This window comes from Bos indicus, chromosome 5 (genome assembly GCF_029378745.1).
Source record: "Bos indicus isolate NIAB-ARS_2022 breed Sahiwal x Tharparkar chromosome 5, NIAB-ARS_B.indTharparkar_mat_pri_1.0, whole genome shotgun sequence".
NCBI lineage: Eukaryota > Metazoa > Chordata > Mammalia > Artiodactyla > Bovidae > Bos > Bos indicus.
Genome location: NC_091764.1, coordinates 120,457,484 through 120,477,026, shown reverse-complemented (window position 1 = coordinate 120,477,026; position 19,543 = coordinate 120,457,484). Strand labels below are relative to the sequence as shown.

The following is a 19,543-nucleotide window of genomic DNA, read 5'->3' as shown; positions in this document are numbered from 1 at the left end:
CCGGCCCAGCAATCCGGGACGCACGCCTCTGAGAGGCCCACCCCACATCCCACCAGAAAGGCCCCTACTCCATTAGACACCCTCAGCAGAGGCCCCGACAATCAGGGAGGGAACACAGCTGCTGCCTCCTACCAACATCCCAAGCCCAGAATAGACAGTCACGGCGGGGAGACAGGAAGGGAGCGGGCAGTGGGGGAGAAAGGGGGCAGAGGCCAGGCAGGAGGCGAGCATCGCCAGTGGGACACCCCCCTGGTCATTACCTTTGGCCCCCCGGAGCACAAAACCAAAGCCTTCGTGGTCCCGTTTCTGCAGGACAGCCACCTTGTCGTCAATGACATAGTCACTGATGAAGGAAAATGGAGAGGTGAGAAGAACCCTGCTGAAGCACCCGGATCAGGCTGACCCCCCACATGCCCCAGACAGGGTCCATGGGCAGCGCCCGCCCTAGGAGTCGTCCCTGGACTGGCCGGGGAGGCAGCAGACGTGCGGGTTGGGCACCACCCCGCCCCGCTGACTGCTTCCCCCCGGGCCTCCCCCATCTGACCCCCTTGCCCACCGGCCCACCTGCCCCTTCTGTACCTGTGTGCAGAGAGGCTGTCGTAGGAGCCCACCGTGTAGTGGCGGAAAAGTCGCTTTGTCCGGTCCTCACGGGTTTCTGAAGGGAGGTTGAGGAGCTGACGGAGGGTCTCACCCTCCAACTGGCCTGAACCCCCCTCACCTGTGTGGGCCGCCAGCCTCTGCCCACACACATGCCCCTGGCCTGGCTGTGCCCACATGGAAATAGGGGTCCAAAGCCTGGGGTACTGGGCCCAGCAGTCCTAAGGTGAGAAGGCTGAGGGGACCATGTAGGAAAGGGTCCAGGGTCCAGAATGGGCAGGGGCTGTGGCTCACCCTTCTCCTGAGCAGCTGCACAGAGCAGACCAAACAAGGCCAGGGCAACCACAGGGAGAGCCAACAAGCCCCGAAACTCAGGGCAGAGAAGGTGAGCACACACACGTGTGTGGCCTGGAGCCGTGTGCAAGCGCTGTGTTCAAACAGGCATGTGTCTGGGTGACCTGCAATCACGTGCAGCTGTTGTGCTCACACACGTGGCTGTACGTGTGCGTGTCTGTGTGTGCAAGTGCAAGCGTCACGCTACATACTCTCAAGCTCTGGCATGGAGGCAGCCTTGTGTGGCCAGCGTGTCCCTCACCACAGGGATGCTCGCCCTCACGGGCTTTTGCTCCAGATCGTTTCTCTGAGCGGGCAGGGAGGGCTTCAGGTTTGGGGGGCGGGTCCCCCTGCCTGCTCTCACTGCCTCCCACAGAGCGTTACCCATCGTGCTCTCCCTGCAGAGCTGGCCAGCTGCCTGCTACCCCAGCTCGGCCTTGCTGACGTCCTGCAAGCCAGCAGGTCCCAGGCCACACCTCTAGCCATAACCGCCCTGCTCCAGACGGACTTCTCCCGCGGCCTGTGCGCTGGGCTCTCCAGTACCCTTGCACCCACTCCTGCCTCCGGCTTCCCAGGACCTCTGTTCCAGCTCTGCAGCTCCACCACCACCTCAGATTTCATCCCTCAGCTCCTCCCTCCTTCTCTACCAGCTTAACATTTCGCAAGATTAACTTATTCGTTAAAGAAGTATGTACTGAGCTCCTACTACGCACCAGGCTCTGCGAATACAGCAGAGAACAGAAAGAAGCCTCTACGCTGCGCAGTGTACAGTCTAAACCGTACAGCTGAAGAGACAGAGGAGTCAAGAACCAGGCATACACAGAACACGTCGAATGCTGGCAAGCAGTAGGAAAAAGTAAGCAGATGGGGACACGGCAGCTCTAGGTGGTCACATGAAGGCCTCACCGTGAAGGGAGAGTTGAACAAAGGAAAGAGGGCATAAGGGAGCATCTCTTTATGTGGGTAAAGGGCCTTCCGGGGGTGGGGGTGTTCAGGGCAGAGTCACATGCCAGGTGCCAGCTCGGGGTTTTCAAGGAACAGTGAGCAGCCTAGGCAGCTGGGGCAGAGGAGTAAGAGACAGCAGCGGGGAAGGAGAGCCAAGAGGGAACCACAGTTCTGACGGCTGGTCTCCTCCACTGACGGTGAGCTCCCTGCAGGCAGGAGCTGTGCCGTGTTTATTTCTGTGATCCATACCAGGCGTTCCGAGTGCTAACTGGGAGGGCAAAGCGGTAGACAGCTGACTGGCTGGCTGGTGGATGGCTGGATGGCACAAGGGACAGACAGGCCAAGTCAAACAGTAAACACATACATAAGTGGATGGAGGGAGAGCGTGGGTGGGGGCTTGCTGGGGGGTTGCTGGAGAGCAGGCGGAGGGCAGGATGGGTGGTGAGTCAAAGGACAGAAGGAGCAGCGGCAAGACAGGAAGAAGCGCTCGTGTTATCGTCAGAAGACAGATATCGGGAAAAGCACTGGTCTGGATTTCAGAACGCACAGATGTCGGGAAAAGCACTGGTCTGGATTTCAGAACGCACAGATGTCGGGAAAAGCACTGGTCTGGATTTCAGCACCCTACCGCTAACTTGTGTGATTCTCTGCACGTCGACAGTCCCTCTTGGCCCTCTCCTTACAGAGCAGGACAGTTCACCTTGGAGGCCCCCTCGGTTCTGACAGCCTGTAGTTTTACCTCACTGGCTCCCTCCCAAGTACTGGAGTCTCTCTCCCCTCTGCAGCACACCTGCTCCCACCACCCTGCAGTCCTCAAAGCCAAGCCTCGCCCAGCCCTGGGGGCGGGGCCCAGACCGCTCTCCCCTCCACTGCACCGTTCTCCACACGGACCCAACTCTGGAAATGTTCACAGTGCCTGCCTGCAGAAGGACCGCCCCCACCCCCAAAAAAAAGAGCTTCTGCAGATCACTGGCCTCCTGTTTTTATATTTATCGACCAAACACAGTGTATTTATTACATAACGCAAATTCATTTTCCAGTTTTATTAATCAGACACGTAAAAGCCAGCTAAAATGCAAACACACACATGGTCGCCCGAGTACTGGAAGAAGGGGGAGGGAGGAGCGGCAGAGCCACGGCCCGGGGCCCCACACCTGCCGCCAGAACTCCCAGGCCGCCCGCCCCGCCCCCACCGGCTCACCCTCCCTGCTGCACCTGCTCCCTGCACCCAGACGGGCACCATGGGAGCCGCGCTCTGCAGACCACGGGTGTCGCCTGGCCCACACATGTTGGCAATGTCCCCTCCTTGGCCTCGAAGTCCCTGCTCCAGTCTCAGAAACAGATCCTTCTTTGGATCTGGGCCTGTTGGAAGCAGGTTTGTGTTCCTGGGCCGCCCTCTCACCTCTGGCAGAACTCAGCCCTTGGGTCCCAGACCAGAGGCTCTGTCCAGAGCAGCTGGGCCAGGCCTGCAGGTGAGGACAGAGGTGATTCCCACCCACCAGCAGGCAGCCTGGCAGGCCTGTCTCCCTGCCAACCTATGAAACGCTCCCACCTACCCAGTACCTTCTGACACCTTCTGATTGCACAGACCAAAGCCCCAGCCCTTGTCCAGGGCCCCACCATTGCCCAGAAGCCTACAGCCCCCTCAGCAGGGTATTCTGTGTCCTCTCCCACTCCACGACCCTGGCCCAGCCCTGCCCCCCGCCCCTGCTCCATCTCCTCACTTTGTCCTGCCTGGACCGTCACCCTAATCCTAAATGAACAGCACAATCAGGACAGCAACCCCCTCCCCCCAGACTCCGCCTCCTATGATACCGCCATGAACTAACGCCCCTGGTCCCAGGACCCCTGCCTCCAGCCCAGCCCCTGCCCCATTCAGGTTCACTCACACCAGAGCCCGTGAAGTGTGGCGGTGACAGCACAGACCCTGCAGCCCACCGCCTACACTGCAACAAGGACTCTGCTCCTTGGACTGTGGAACCCATCCTCCTAGAGATGGACTAACAACAACTGTCCCCACCTCCCAGGCCTGCTGGGATGAACCAATGAATTCTTAGATGTGAAAGAGGGAAAAACCAAGCCAGGCATCCCGACACTGCTCGGAGCACGCCGGGTGCCAGCACGTGCAGATGCAGCAGGCCATGCCACACTCTGGCCAACAGGCTCTGCCTCACCCCGTCAGCTGACCCCCTGGCAGGCCCCAGCCACCCTTCAAGGCTCAGTTCAAACAACCCCTCTGCTTAAAAGCCCTCTCTGACTCCTTCAACCAACTCAGGGAGCCTCCCTGGGCTCACGCCATCACAGTCACACCACAACGTGCCTGCTGGAGCACGGCGCACACCTGCTCCTCGTTCGGCACAGAGCCAGCCCCTGTGATCCCAGCTCCCAGCACAGCATCCAGCACATGCCAACCACCCAAGAAACATTAGCTGTTCTCAAATTCTGAGTCCAGTCCAGACCTCTCTCCCTTCCTCCCCAGCTTCAGACTCAGCTCCAGCTGCCCCTGGACCCACACAGCTCTCAAACCACAACCTTTATTCCCCACACTACGGGGCAGCAGACGGCTCCACCCTAGGCAGGTCTGGAGGCTTCCTCCCGCCTCTCCTATCCACAGTTGGCACCAGCGCCCAAACTGCTGAAATCATTTTCCACCTCAACATACCACCCCACCTGCCCACCCTGGGCAGACCAGAGGGGGTCATGTCCCTTCCAGGCTCCTAGCCACAAGGAGAGCCATCAGAGCAAGGTGGTGAACAGCCAAGGATAAGAGTAAAGAATCCTGCCCAGGAAGGGATCAGCGGCCACGTTCTACCCAGGGCAGGGGCCCAGGCCACACGGGGTGGGCTGCCCTGGAGAAATTCTCAACCCAGGATAAGGAAGCACGGCAACACTGGGTCTGAGCCCCTCATGTGCAGAAAGACAGGTGTGTGCACCCCGGGTCCAGACACACCATTAGTGACCACCACGAGCCACCACTCAGGAGGGGGCTCCCCTGTCCCACTGTGGGTCGAGAGGCCTCCAGGGCTTGCAGTCAGCTCTGGCTGGGGTTTGAAAGGACCAGTCTCTCCTTTCTACTGGCAGGACCGCCTCAGATCCCAGCACCCAGAGGGCTCCTTCCTGGAGGTGCAGGTGACCGGCCCCAGGGTGACACGGAGGCTGCTGACCAGCCCCAGGAGCCACAGCCTTTGCCCCCACTTCCTCCCTGCCGGCTAAGGATGCAGTCGTCCCCCACCTGCTGCCTTTAGACCATCCTGGCCCCAGGGTACCCATGACAGCCCCTCTGGGCCCAGCTGGCCTCGTTTCCTCTTGGCTGGCCCAGGCCTCCCTGCGCTGCCCACTTGGACAATCTGTCCACTTTGGAATGACGCCTCTTTTCTCACACTGACCTCTTTACTTGCTTGCCAGCCACACAGCAGTCACACACTCCAAGTACCCAGCATTGATGGGAGAACCTTGTCTGGGAAGGACTGTGGTCACGAGAGCCACATGGGGGATCCCAGACTGGTGCACACTCACACGAGTCCATCCTGTGGGCATGTCACAAGTGTCTCCACAGCTGTCCAGGGTCCAGATGTACACATGTGTGCTGGTAAGTGTGGGGCATGTGGCGTGTCTGTCATGTACATGAGTTTGCATCTACTTCTGTGTGTTTGAATTTGTTCTAGTCTTTTCTCTGTGAATATAATCTGGATTTGCCTCCAAGCAAGAGCAAGGGGAAGCTGGAAGAGGAGGTGCCCTCAGGAGCTGCCCAGGGAAGCGGGGGTCACTCACCGTGGCGGGCGTCATACTGTCTCATCTGCACCTCCTCCACGCAGTCAGCTGGGAACCAGCCCGTGCGGCCTTTCACGGTCCCCTCCCAAAAACCGCCCTCCCCAATGCTGAGCACTGGGGGGACAGAAGCCAGACAGGCTGTCAGGGCAGAGGGGCGCAGCCGGAGCCCACCTGGCCGCACTCCGCCCCCCGCCCCCGACCACCATCTCCACCATCACCACCCAACCTTCCCGTCTCTCTCCTTCTCTTCTCTTCCCTCCCTTCATCCTCCTGGCTTTTTCCCTGGGAAAATTTTGGGATCCACACGGAAGAGAGAAAAGAACAGATGGGCACGGCACAGGATGGGCATGTGGGGGACAAAGAGATGCACAGATGGACACACTCGAGGGGGGACAGGCGGCAGAGGCAGGGGCCACAGTCCTCTCCTGCCCGCTCTCCTCCCTGCTCTTGAACCAACTCTCCCATCCCAGGGGTCACTGCCAAGAGCTGAGGGTCACTGTGCTGTGGCCAGGAGATTGGGCCCCATGATGGACCATGGGGAGCTGACCAACACAACCGCTTCTTCCTCAGGCTCCCTGGACAGAGGGCACTCATGAGGGGCGGACCCCAGTGACAACAGAGACCCCATAATGGGAGGAGCTTGTCATGGCACAGGATCCCCTCATTACAGACACCCACAGAACTGGCAGAGAATTCCACATATCACAAGCGTTTCCAATGAAGAAAGTCCCAGAAGTGACACAGGAACCCCATAATTCAAGGAAGCTCTGTAACCGGATAGGGTCCTACGAACATGAGAACCCCACCACCAGCAGCCCCCAGAACGACACAGAAACACCCCCGTGAGGAGAGGAGCCCCCGTGGTGACATTTTGGGGAGCCCAAGATGACAGAGGATGGAGAGAAACCCGCATGACAGGAGCCCCGTGAAGACGAGCAGCCCTCCCTCCACGGTGACACAAGGCATCCCCAGGGGCACGGACATCCCATAATGACCGCGGCGGCCCAGAGCTCCCGGGGACACCCCTGGTGACAGCCCCTCCACGCCGCCGCGAACGCCCGCGGGCCCCAGGAGGCCCGGCGCCGCGCCCCCCGCGACCCCGCCCCCCGCGCCCCCTCACCCTTCACGGCCTCGCCGCGGTGCAGCGGGATCTCGCCCTCGCCCTGCGGGCTGTGCGCCTTCACGGCGATGAACTTGCGGCCGGGGACTGCGCTGTAAAGTTTCCGCTTCGGGCCCCGGGGCGGCGGCGCGGGGGGCGCGGGGGGCGCCGGGCCGGGGCCGGGCGCGGGGCCGGGGCCGCCGGGGCCGCCGGGCCCGCTCGGGCTGTAGACGAACACGTAGGTGACGGACGCGATGCCGGGGGGCAGCGGGCACGCGAAGCCGGCGCCCGGGGCCTCCATGGCGCGCGGCCCGGCCCCGCCGCCGGCCTCACCGCAGCCGCCGCCGCAGCGCCCGCCGCCCGCCGCCCGCCGCCGCCCGCCCGCCCGCCGGGGGCCCGGCCCGGGGCCGCTCCATGGGCCGCGCCGCCGCGCCCGGCCCGCTCCCGCCAGCGCACGAGCCGCGCCCGCTCAGGGCTCCGGGGCCGCGGGGCTGCGCTCCCGGGCGCGCCGGGCTCGCTCCATGCCGCGGCCGCTCCGCGCGCCCCGCCTCCTCCGCGGCCCGGCTCCTCCCTCTGCGGGCGGCGGGCCGGGCTCCCTCCTTTCCCCCTGCGGCCCGGTCGCCGCGGCCCGGACGCGGGAGAGGCCACCGGGCCGAGGAGGACTACGGTGCGCGGAGGGGAAGGCTGGGGAGGGGTCGGTCCGACGGAGGAGCGCGGGGACACCGGGAGGCGAGGCCGGCCAGGAGAGGAAGTCCGAAGGGGCTTCGGACTGGAGAAGAGCGTCTCAGAACCGGTTCGGGGTTCGCCTAGCCTCCAGGAGGGGCTCCCCCGGCGGGTCCGCGCCCCCCTCCAGCCAGGGCCTCGGCCACCTCACACCGTGGCCGCCGCGAGTGCTGGGCGCCCGAATCCCCCTCTGGACCTGGGTCCTCTCCTCCCGGACATCCGCCTCGGATGCTCATGCCCTCTCCACGCTGACCGCCTGGGCACCAAGCCCGAGGCCTCAGCCCTCAGCCTTCGCCTGCTCAGGGGCCTGCACCGGCTCCCTAGCACCTGGGCGGACCACGTCCACAGTCTTCGCCAACAGCCAGGCTCTCGGAGGCGAGAATTAGCTGCACTTCAGTAATACAGCTGGTGCCTTCTTTTCTCGGCCCTGGCCGTTCCCAGCACCTCAACTATCCCACTCCTGCTAGTCTGTCCAACTGTGGCCAACTGTGAAGTTACCGCTCAGCTTCCAACACAGCCTTCTCTGCCCTGCTCTGTGATGCGGGTGGGGACTCTGACATTGCAGGCCAGGCTTTGCCAAGAGGGGGCGCCACCTCCCCCACCTCTATGCCACCCCCTCCGACAGCAGCTCAAACTCAAAACACTTCCTCTCCTGCAACCAAAGGTGATCCCCCACTGAGGCCCTCTCCCTCCAGAGTGCACCAAACTTCCTCAGCCCAGTCCTGGCCGCTCACTGGGAGGCCCCCTTGCCTGGATCACTCCCCACTTAATTGCTTCTGAGCCCTGGGCCCCAGCTGTCAGTGTCCTGAGACTCTTAGAACTCCCGGCTATCAGCCCCCACCACAGTTGGCAGCCTAGGCACCTACTCAATGTTTGTTGGAAAGAGTAATAAAAATTTTATTCTCCCCACAGAGCAGTGAGCTGGAGCCCCACCAGCAAGGCTTAGTTTGTGTTTGCTAAAAGGATGAGTGAATATACAAAAACCAAATCAAAGCAGGGCTTCCACAGCTCCAACTCAGGAGCAGCCTCTGCAGAACTGAACCATCCCAGAGTTTGTTATTTTAGCTACAGGGCTATGCAAAATTTGGGGGGAGAATTGAAGTGACTTGGGGCAGGACAAATAGCCTTGCAGTCTGGGTAGGGACACAGAAAGACAGAGAGGACACCACAGGTCAAGGCTGTATGAGCAGGGGCAACAGCAGAGGAAGAAATGGCTTTTATAAGCTCCTGTTGCACCCCAGGCCCTCTGCTGAACGCTCACACTTAGCAAGTCTGGGAATCAGGTCTACCTGGGGGCAAGTTAAGCTGCTTCCTAGCTCTGTGGCCTTGGCCAAGTCATTTACCCCACCTGAGTGTGAGGACCCTCATCTGTAAAATGGAGCACAGCCTCGTACAAGGTCAAGGTTAAGTGAGATGACACGCACTACGCTGCTCAGCCCAGCTGTCACTGTGGAAACAAAGCGCTACTTGGGTGAGCCAGCATGTCTCCAGAGCACCTTCTATGTGACTGGCTCCGGGGCAACTGCAACTCCTGCCCTGAAGGTGTGGGGAGGCGAGAGGCCTTAATCGGCAGCGCTGGCTAGTGCTGTGGCCAGGGGTCCAAGTAGGGAGCCTTCACTGCCAGGCTCCAGATGGCTTCCCAAAGGCAGTGTTTTGGGTAGGATCGGTCACGCCTAACTGATGAGAGACCCAGGCACAGAGTGGCTGTGGGTGCAAGGAGTGCACTGGACTCCGACCGTCTGTAAAGCCAGTAACCACCTTTCACTCCCACTGCTCGGCTCATTGGGCTTCCAGCCCAAGAGTCTAGTGGGGCTCCTGCCCAGGCTTTTTGCTGTAAATTCTGGGAATGACAAATCCTTGGTTCTCAGGATCCCAGCACTCGTGCTGAAGGGTAAAGAGGAGAACCATGGAGGCCAGAGGGGTTGGGGAAACACCAAGACTCTCCTCTGGGAACAGGGTTGGGGTCCACCTATGCATCTGGAGCCCTCAGGGAGAGGACGCACCAGTCCCTAAACTCTTAGCACAGCTCACCCAGCCCTCGTCCTCCTCCCTGGCACGAAGTTTTCTAAACCACAAGACCCTCTCCTCCCAGCGCCCTCCCGCAGCTGCCCACTGCCCTCAGCACAAGTCTGACTGCAAACAGAGCTCAGTGTCGGGGAGCCTGCCCCAGGCCAGGAGACCTCACCGTTTTCCCTTCCCCACCCTGGGAGGCCCCCACCCAAACCTTGGCTCATCCCTGCAGAGCCAGGCCTCTGCAGAGAGCGGGCCTCTCCCTGCCACTCGCCCGCCCGCCCATGCCAACCCTTCCTGGCTCAGGCCCACCTCCTCCTACCTGATCTTGCTCTGGCTGCCCCTGCCTGTGGCAGGGCCGCTGTCGTTCTGCTGGTCCCCATCCCGGTCCCGGTCTTTCTCCTCCTGCAGTCGCTGGAGCAGCAGCTGGTGGGGGAGGCTTCGCAGTGAAGGCCCAGGAGAAGCTGCCGGCTGCACCTCGCCCTTCAGGTTGATGTCACTGGCTGAGCGCTGCAGGGGCCGAGGCGAGGCCAGGGCGCTGGGGCCCGCCAGCCGCCGCCGCTTCGCGTAGCTGGGGGTTTCCCTGAATGGCACTGGGGTGGGGGGAGGGGAACAGGTGAGACTCCGGGCGGCCAGATTAGGGAACCAGCTTCTCCAGTTTTGCCTGGTGTCTCTAGATTTCAAAAGTAAGATCCTCTGTCCCTGGGGCTGCCTCAGTCCCAGGCAGAACAGGTCAGGTGATCACCCCATGACTGAAGCTGGGATGGGTGGGAGAGGACAGGGTCACATACCAAGCTGCCTCTAACTCTAGCTTCAGAGGTAAACGCCTGCCCTTCCTGTCAGCCAGATGAGTCTCGGGACTCCTTAGATCTGCTCTTGGAACTGCCCATCTCACAGGCTTCCAGAGAGACAAAAAACCGGCCACATGTGACACACCTCACCAGCCGACCACTGTATGGAGCTATTTGCAGTTGACTATCACCAGAGAAACTGTAAAAGAGATATTCTAGACCAGGGGTTGGCAAACATCTGTAAAGAATCCGATAGTAAACAGTTCAGGCTTTGCAAGCCGTTCAGTCTCTGTTGCAAGGACTCAGCCCAGCCACTGCAGTGTGAAAACAGCCTCAGATAATATATATGAGCAAATGGGTGTGGCTGAGTTCCAATAAAACTTTATTTAAATAGCAGATGGTGATTAAAACATGATCCAACTATATGCTTTTACAAAAGAGTCACTTTAGATCCAAAGACACAAGTAGGCTTAAAATAAAAGGATAAAAGAAAATATTTCATGTAAATAGTAACCAAAAGAGATCTAAGTACCTTCATTAATATCAGACAAAACAGACTTAAAAAGTATTAAGGAGACAGAGGACATTATATTTGCTAAAAGTGTCAATTTGTCAACTAGATTAACAATTATTAGCATATATGTAACAAACAACAAAGCATCAAAATATATAAAAACAAACATTGATATATTTGGAGAAATAGACAGTTCTACAATAATATTTAAGACTTCAACACCCTGCTTTCAATAATGGACAGAGCATCTAGAGAGAAGATCAGTAAGAACACAGAAGACTTGAACCACTTGGACCTAACAAATATATACAGGACACTCCACAAAACAAAAGCAGAATACACATTATTCTCAAGGGCACGTGAAACATTCTCCAGGATAGATCATTTGTGAGGTCACCAAAAAAGTCTCAATAAATTTAAAAAGACTGAAATTATACAAAGTATCTTCTGCAGAGAGGATGGAATGAAGCTCAAAATAAATAGCAGGGGGAAAAAAACCTGGAAAATTCCCAAATATGTGAAAACTTAAACAACACTCTTAAACAACCAATATGTCAAAATAGAAATCATAAGAAAAATTGAAAACACTTTGAGAAAATAAAAACAAAAATACAACATACCAAAACTCATGAGACGCAGCAAAAGCGGTACTAAAAGGGAAATTTATAGCTGTAACACCTACATTAAAAAGGGAAGTCTCAAAAAAAAAAAAAAAGGAGTGGGGGGGAGTCTCAAATCAATAACCTATTTAAGGAACTAGAAAAAGAGAAGCAAACCAAACCCAAAGGAAGGAAACAGTAAAGACTACATGAGATGAACCAAATAGAGATTAGAAATACGGAGGGAATCAATGACACCAAAGTTTGTTTCTTCAAAAATATCAATAAAGTTGACAAACCTTTAACTAGGCTAGGGAAAAAAATTAGAGAAGGCGGATACAAATAACCGAAAACAGAAATGAAAATTGATATGTTACTACCTGATGTTATACAATTAAAAAGGAATATAAGAGAATACTATGAATAATTGTATGCCAACAAATTAAATAAACTAGATAAGGTGGACACATTTTTAGGAAAACGCAAATTACCAAAACTGACTCAAGAAGAAATAGAAAATCTAAACAGACCTATAAAAAGCAAGGAGATTGGATCAGTAATCACAAATCTCCCAACAAAGAAAAGTCCAGCATCAGATGGCATCACTAATGAATACTACCAAACATTTAAAGAGGAATTAACAAAATCCTTCTGAAATTCTTCCCAAAAAAAATAGAAGAGGAAGGAACACTTTCTAGTGTATTCTATGAGCAATTTAAAAATGATCAAAGAACTTGACATTTCTCCAAAGAAGATATACAAACACCCAATAAGCACATGAAAAGATGCACCAATAGCTGTTAAGAAAATGCAAATCAAAACCTCAGTGAGATACCTCTTCACTTGGACTAGAATGGCTATAATTTTTTTTTAAGGTAATAACAAGTATTGGTGAGGATTTGAACAATTTGGAACCATCATGCATTTCTGGTGGGAATGTAAAATGGTGAAAAACAATTTCGCAGTTCCTCAAAAAATTAAATATAGAATCATCATATGACACAGCAATTCTACTCTAAGTATGTACCCAAAATAACTGAAAGCAGTATTCAAACAAATACATTTCACACACGTCCATACAGCAATATTCACAATAGCCAAAGGGTGGAAACCACTCAATGTCTACCAAAGGATAAACGGATAAACAACAGGTCACAGATACAAAGAGTGGAATAACATTCAGCCATAAAAACTAACGAAGTAGTGATACATCCTACAATATGGATTACGTTGGAAAACATGCTTCAGTTTGTTGAAGGAAGCCAAACACCAAGCGTCATTCCACTTACATGAAATATCCAGAACAGGCAAATCTATACAAACAGAAAGTACGTTAATGGTTGGCAGGGGCTGAGGGAGGGGGAATGTGGAATAATTGCTTAATATACACAGAGTTTCCATTTGTGATGATGAAAATGTTATGGAATTCAATAGAGTTGGTTGTGAATGTCTTAAACACCACTAAATTATTCGATTTAAAATAGTTAATTTTATGTTACATGAATTTGATTTTAACTGAAATTTAAATCTTTGATTTTAAAGCCTCAATTAAAATAAACAACAGACGGAAGGCTGGATTTGGCCTGGGTGCAGTTTGCCAAGCCCTGTCTAGACTCTGGTCATGCAGACCAGCAGCCTCACCTCCAGCTCCTTAGGAAATCTCAGGCTCCACCCAGACCCTCTGAGTCGGAATCTACATTTAACTAGATCCCTGGGTGACTCAAATGCACACTACGAAGTGAGAAGCACTTTCCTAGGGCACTCTTCAAAAGCACTCTGGGACAAGTCAGTGAGAAGTGTGCCTCAGAGTGTGTACACCAGAGCTGGGAGGAGGGCCTGAGGACCCAGAGGCAGCCCGAGGCAGCAGGGAAGGAAGCAGAGGCGGCTGCTCCCAGGCAGGGTCCCTGCTTCCTGCGGGTCAGGGCAGGGCGGCTGCCAAGAGGCTTCCAGGTGACCTGTCCCCTGAAGGGTGACGACAGGGCTCAGCCTGCAAGATCCCTCCAGGCGGCTTCATGCTGGAGGAAAAGGAAGGCTGGCTGGGCAGAGGCTCCCTGCTGCTCCTCCTGTTGCAGGTCCCACCTGGGTCCCCAAGCTGAGGCGAGACAGGACCTCTGACTCCCAGAGGGAGCGTGTGCCGAGGGGAGGGGGGGACCAAGTGTGGATCTCTGGATCACTCCAGTCTGAAGACAGGCTCTGCTATTAATCCCTCTGTGTCTGGGGTTTCCTCCTCTGTAAAAATGGACTAACAGCACTCACTCACTGGGGGCTTGTTGAGAGAGTTGTCATAAATGCTCAGAATATACTCCCCTGTGACTCAGGCACATCTGGCTGTGTCATCTGAGTATATGTGTGACATCTGAGCATGTAGGGGTGCGTGGCCAGCAGAGCTGATGCCAACTGTGGGACTAACTGATGTGACCTCTCAGCTCAGCCACAAATGCCTGACCCCAGCCAGGTGAGCGCACCCTGGATCAGCCAGACAGAAGCTGATAATGGTGACCACAGGACCCCCAGCATCTCTGTCCAAAGACGAGGGGCAGCTGAGGCCTTCCTGACTCTCAGCCTGGACCACAGAGAAGCCCCCACCCTCCCTCCCACCAGCTGGACCAAGGCTACCTGCCAGAGTCCAGACCCGTGGAATCGAACACTGCATAAGGTCAGCGGGGGAAGGAGTAAAGAACCATAAAAGACTTTATTTTACCTAAGGAAACTGAGGCACAGAAGTCCCAAGCTGCTTTCCCAAGGTGACCTCACAAGCAGCAGACCGAGCCCCACACGTCCAGAAACCAAGCTCGTCCCAGGCTGACGGCCTCCTCCAAAATAAGCAGCAGCCGCAGCCAGGCCATCACTGGAGCCTTGCTCTGCCTCTCACCCCAGTTCAGACCTCAGGCTTCACCACAGTTCTCTCCCAAGCAGAACCCGGACCGCAAGTCGGCACCGTTTCGTTGGCTCAGTCACGTGCTCAACATGCATCAGCTGCTGCTGCTGGAGGGTTCAGGGTCTGCCCACTGTCACAGACCCCTGACCCTGCCTGGAAACGAGGGGCTCACAACCAAGCCTCACTGCCGGCAGGTCTGCTCAGGGGAGCCTATATACGAAGACTCCTTAATCGTGGACTTGACCTTATCCTAACCGTAACCTACCCTAACCTCACATGAGAAGCAACAAGGACTCAGACCCTGGGACCAGCCTTAGCCCTCTGCTGTCCACTGCCACTTTAAACTTTGTAAAACTGGAGGCACCAGATACTGCAGTCCCAGCAGAGAGGGAAGCCTGGGAGTCTACGCTCCCAGGAGAGCCGTGGGCAGAAAGCCTTGTCCACCCAGGACAGAGGGAGCAGAGACAGGGCTCGCTCTGTGGCCAGGTGGCTGGAAGGGGCAGCCGCTGGCCAGAAAATACTCTTTTCAGGAGGAGAGGCCCACCTCCAGCCACTCCACATGGGGAGGGGAGACTCAGGATTTGCAGGACAGCTTCCCAGCCAGCCCCACAGGCAACACTGCCCTGGGAGAGGGTGGCCCCTGAGGCCTGAGGTTCAGACTAGGCAGCAGCTCCTGGGCTCCCTCGGGCGCGTGCCGGGCCCCCCGAAGCACTGGCTGCTGAGGGCTTAGAGCCCCTTGTCCCAAGACGGCTGCCGCCTTCCCCACACGCATGCCTACCACTGCGCTCTGATTTCTTCACACATGCATACAGGTGGCCTTGTTGTGTATGAAGCTTGCCGTGGGCCACTTAAAGTGCGTTGTTTCCAGCTGAAGTGAAACACCGAGCGTCTGCGGTGGCGCTCCATTTCCACTTGTCTCCTGCTGGCCCTTCACACGACCTCACAGGAAAACACCCTGACCTAACTCCAACCCTGCTTCCAACCTAAGCTGATCCCTAAGTCCACAGTGGTAACAATTACGACTGGGGGCAGGAGGGGAAGGGGACGACAGAGGATGAGATGGTTGGATGGCACCACCAACTCAACGGACATGAGTTTGGGTAAACTCCGGGAGTTGGTGATGGACAGGGAGGCCTGGCGTGCTGCGATTCATGCGGTCACAAAGAGTCGGACACGACTGAGCGACTGAGCTGAACTGAACAATCACAACCATACCCTTAACGCTGACCTGACTAACAGATCCACAGCCTTCACCTAACCGTGACCCTAACCTGACCCTCTGTCACCTGCACTCCCTATCCCTGCGGGGCCCGCTAATGGGACCACTGGGACCACTCCCAGTTGCACTGGGAGAGTTGGAGGAAAAGGCTCCGGGTTAGGGGCTCCCTTGTAACAACCCCACTCACTCTTGCCCTGTTGGGCCCCGACAACCCCCACAAATCCACATCGGCAGGGCCCTTGGTGGGCAGAACTCACCAACATCCGAATCTTTGTGGGTCTTGATGACCTCCGCGAGCTCAAAGTTCCCTGCTATGATGGCCACCTGGGGGGTGGGAGGGAGATGGAGGGAGGCTTAGCAGCACAGACTTGCCTTCTCTCAGCCCTTGGGGTTCCCTGAATGCCCAAGCAGGCTCAGACCTTGGCCCCTGTTTGACCCACCACCCCAGTCTGTGTGGGACTGAGGGGTCTCCTGGGACACAAGACTCTTGGAGCTAAAGCTGGAATACACTGGCCACCCTGCCCATTCTCGGAACAGCCCCTCCACACGCCTGGTCTCCCCACATGACCTGTGAAGGCCCCTGAATGGACAGTCACGAGCCAGGCCTGGTCTCCCCACGTGACCTGTGAAGGCCCCTGAATGGAGAGTCATGGGCCAGGCCTGGTCTCCCCACGTGACCTGTGAAGGCCCCTGAATGGACAGTCACAGCCCACACCTGTTCTCCCCTGGCCCCAGAGCCCTGTCACCCTCCTCTCCTCTCCCTGGAAGGGGGGCCGAGGGAGTCGTCCTCAGTGAGCACCCCTCATAAGAGCGAGGCACTGCCCTGGCTCACACCCTTCCTCCACCTCACCCTGGGATGACCCTGGGCCCAAAGCTCTCTCACGCTTTACAGGGAATAGACCAAGGTCCAGAAAGACCAAGCCACACAGAGATGGAGAGACGCGCCCCAGGGAGCCCCACACTCCTGCAGACATTCACTTACCTGGAAGGCTGTCTGGCTATTGTAATTGCGGACATCCTTGTTGGCTCCTCGGAAAAGCAGGACACGGGCACAGCTCTCCTGCGGGAAGATGGGAGGAGGGGTCACAGCTGGGGCAGCACCTGCACACACAGGGCCCACGGCTGCGTGTTCAGCACACACACGTGTAGCATGGGGACGAGCAGGGCAGGTGTAAGTGTGCAGGTCCTAGCTAGCTCAGAGGGTCCAGATGCACACAGTGCACACGTGATTGTTCAGAACACACACGCGTGACACGTGTTCAGGGAAACGACAGGCACACATGGACCGCAAGGCCACCCAGCTCAGTGCAGGAGGCAGAACACGCAACTGTGGTGTGATCACAGGGTCAGACATGCACACACACAGAGTCACTGCACAGCACCACCCGTGTGCACACGTGTGCAGACGTGCAGACCGACCTGGTTGTAGAGGGCACAGATGTGCAAGGCTGTGTTCCCAGAGGCGTTCTGAGCCCCCATGTCAGCTCCGTAGAACAGGAGGTGCTCCAAGTGCTGTACATGCCCGAAGCGGCAGGCCTGGGGGAGGGGGCGTCACTGCTGGAGCCCAGACCCTCAGGCCGACCCCGGGCCCACCCCTGTGCCCCCGCCTACCTGGTGGACTTCCTGCCAGCCGTTCTCGTCGGTGGTCCCCAGCTGAGCATGGTCGTGCAGGAGCAGCTCGCAGCAGAGGGCATCCCCCCCGCCCAGGGCGCTGTGGTACAAGGGCGTCAGACCACGGCTGTCCTTGTAGTCCGGTGAAGCGCCCAGGTCCAGCAGGGTCTGAGGGCAAGAACCCCAATATTCATGCCAGGCCAGCCTCTTTCCGCTCCTGGGTCACACAACGCTCCGGCGAGGGCTGGGCCTGAACTGACCGTCAGGGCGGCCGCATTCCGCTGGCGCGTGGCGCAGTGCACGGCCGTGAGCCCGTCTCTTGTGCGGAAGTCCAGGTGGGCGCCGCCGTTCTTCAGCACCTTCAGCAGGTCGGTGGCATCGTCCAGCTGGGCAGCCAGGCTCAGTGGACACTCTGGGTTCAACGGACAGGCAGAGGTCACAGTCCTGGCCATTCCCAGACCGTGCCCCTCCCTGATCTGCTTCTCACCTCCTGAGTCAGGATCGTGGAAATTGGGGTCCAGCCCCTTGTCCAGCAGGCGGGCCACCTTTTCCGTGCTGTGCAGCTGGACATATTCCATAAACTTCTTCAGGTTCGCCTGGAACAGCCAGCCATCCGGATCAGCCCACACTTGACAACCGTCCTCTGACCATCGCCCACATCACCCAGGGAACTGCCGTACCCCTCAGTTGGACCCGCCAGCCTAAACCACGACCTTCTCCCTTTCCCGTGGTACCCTGACCATGCACTCCCACTGTGGCCCCAATCCCAGCTCCACTGGATCCGCATGCTGCTCCAGGTCCTTCCTCGCCTTCCAAGCCCAGCTAAGGTGCCTGAGGCCCCAGGCCCTCCAGAGACAAAACGCATCAGAAATAGGACAAGGTGCCATAGGGGCAGCTCCACATGAGGGGGTACCCTCTGGAGGGTTAGGACAATAGGCCAAAAGGAAGCACGGTCAGAGCTGAGAGGAAAGATCTCGGCCCCACCGGCGTGGGGGGCGGGAGGCTTAGTGTGGTGCTGGGGGCCGGCCGGAGACCAGGCAGGCAGAAACACGGGACTGTGGCACGGAGTTGAAACTCATCCTAAAATCAACTGAGACTCACTGAAGGTCAAGACTCATCGGTGTCCTGCGGGTCACTGAGGTCAACTTTAGAGGAGGTGATGGGTTATACCAACACCACTGAGGGAGTCTCTGCCCAGCCACGGAACCAAAGCAGCAGAGGACTCTGGCACGGAGACACCAGGGTCACAAGGGGGTGACGGGGGCACAGGGGTGAACGTGCAGATCCCTCTCTTAGGCCCCAGAGACTGCCAAGGAAGTGTCCAGCAAGCAAATGTCCACTGGCCCACAGGAGCCTGGGATGGGAACTCAAGGAGTCTGCCTATGGAAAGGGCCAGGGTACCCATCCTGCCCCTCCTACATTCAGAGGAGGCAGGGAGGTGCCCCCCAAAGAGCATGTGGCGTCAGACCCTCCTAGCAACAGTACCCAGGAGTAAAGACCCCACAGGTAGGCCTAGGGATAGGGCCTGGGAGTCAGAAGATCTGGGTTCAACCCCAACATCACTGAATGCAGAGCTGTAGGCAAGTCACTTAGATTCTCCTGGATTCAGTATCTTCATCTACGAAATGGGATAATAACAGTTCCTCCCAGAACAAAAAAAAATAATGAGATGCCTAATTTCAAGTGCCTCACACTGGATGACCACTAAGTCCCGGATGCCCTGTTCTCCCCACCCCAACCCAGCTCCCCTCAACAACCCCATCTCCTCACGTCGCCCCCACAAAGACACTGTACCCTACTGCACTCCACCCCTTAACCAGGGGCCCACCAGAGGGCTCAGCAAGTCTGACCTGAGTGGAACCCATCACCAGACCGACCACCCCAAAGTCATGGTGCCCGGAGTCTGCATCCGGCCCTCTAGCCGCCCCCAACACCCACTCTGGGTCCCTGATGACAGGAGAAAGCAGACTGAGCCAAAGCGGGCCAGCCCAACCAAGCTGGGATGGCCGTTCTGGGGACAGGGGGAAGGCCTCAAGAAGGGAATTTTTCAAGGACATTTTTGACATCACAAAATCCAGCTAAGGCTGAGCTAGGGGAGCACTGGCCATGGTGGGGAGGGGACTGGAGGGAGTGCAGAAGATCACCTTCGAGTACCCTTGCTGTGGCTGCCTCCTTACCTTTGTGTGAAGCTTTGCAAACTGCTTATCATCAATGAGGTTCTGGGCATAAACTCGCCTCTTGTATCGAAACTGCTCAGGTAAAGACAAGGCAGAAAAAGGCACCCACCTGGACTGAGTAAGTGAAAGCAGACACACAGTGGAGTCCTGCCCACTGCTGTGTGGCCAGGGCCCCACTGCTCATCGCCCCATAACAAAGCTCCTACCACCGACCTCACCAGCCCATGCACACGCCATGGACACGACCTGCACGGAGGGCAGGTGTGCTGCACGCCC

At 57.1% G+C, this 19,543-nt stretch overlaps 1 protein-coding gene across 4 annotated transcripts in view; it reads right to left on the bottom strand.

Moving 5' to 3' along the window:
- Window positions 1–19,543, bottom strand: part of SHANK3 (SH3 and multiple ankyrin repeat domains 3) — a 50,896-nt gene that overhangs the window by 28,197 nt on the left and 3,156 nt on the right. For all 4 annotated transcript variants that reach the window (XM_070790707.1, XM_070790709.1, XM_070790710.1 and 1 more), the window contains exons 4-15: window positions 19,268–19,339; window positions 17,578–17,686; window positions 17,351–17,502; window positions 17,091–17,258; window positions 16,899–17,015; window positions 16,462–16,539; window positions 15,737–15,803; window positions 9,801–10,071; window positions 6,767–6,969; window positions 5,647–5,760; window positions 580–655; window positions 261–343 (exon numbers count right to left, since the gene is read on the bottom strand). In XM_070790707.1, the coding sequence (XP_070646808.1) occupies window positions 261–343; window positions 580–655; window positions 5,647–5,760; window positions 6,767–6,969; window positions 9,801–10,071; window positions 15,737–15,803; window positions 16,462–16,539; window positions 16,899–17,015; window positions 17,091–17,258; window positions 17,351–17,502; window positions 17,578–17,686; window positions 19,268–19,339 (1,510 nt within the window). The remainder of the gene's footprint in view (window positions 1–260; window positions 344–579; window positions 656–5,646; window positions 5,761–6,766; window positions 6,970–9,800; window positions 10,072–15,736; window positions 15,804–16,461; window positions 16,540–16,898; window positions 17,016–17,090; window positions 17,259–17,350; window positions 17,503–17,577; window positions 17,687–19,267; window positions 19,340–19,543) is intronic.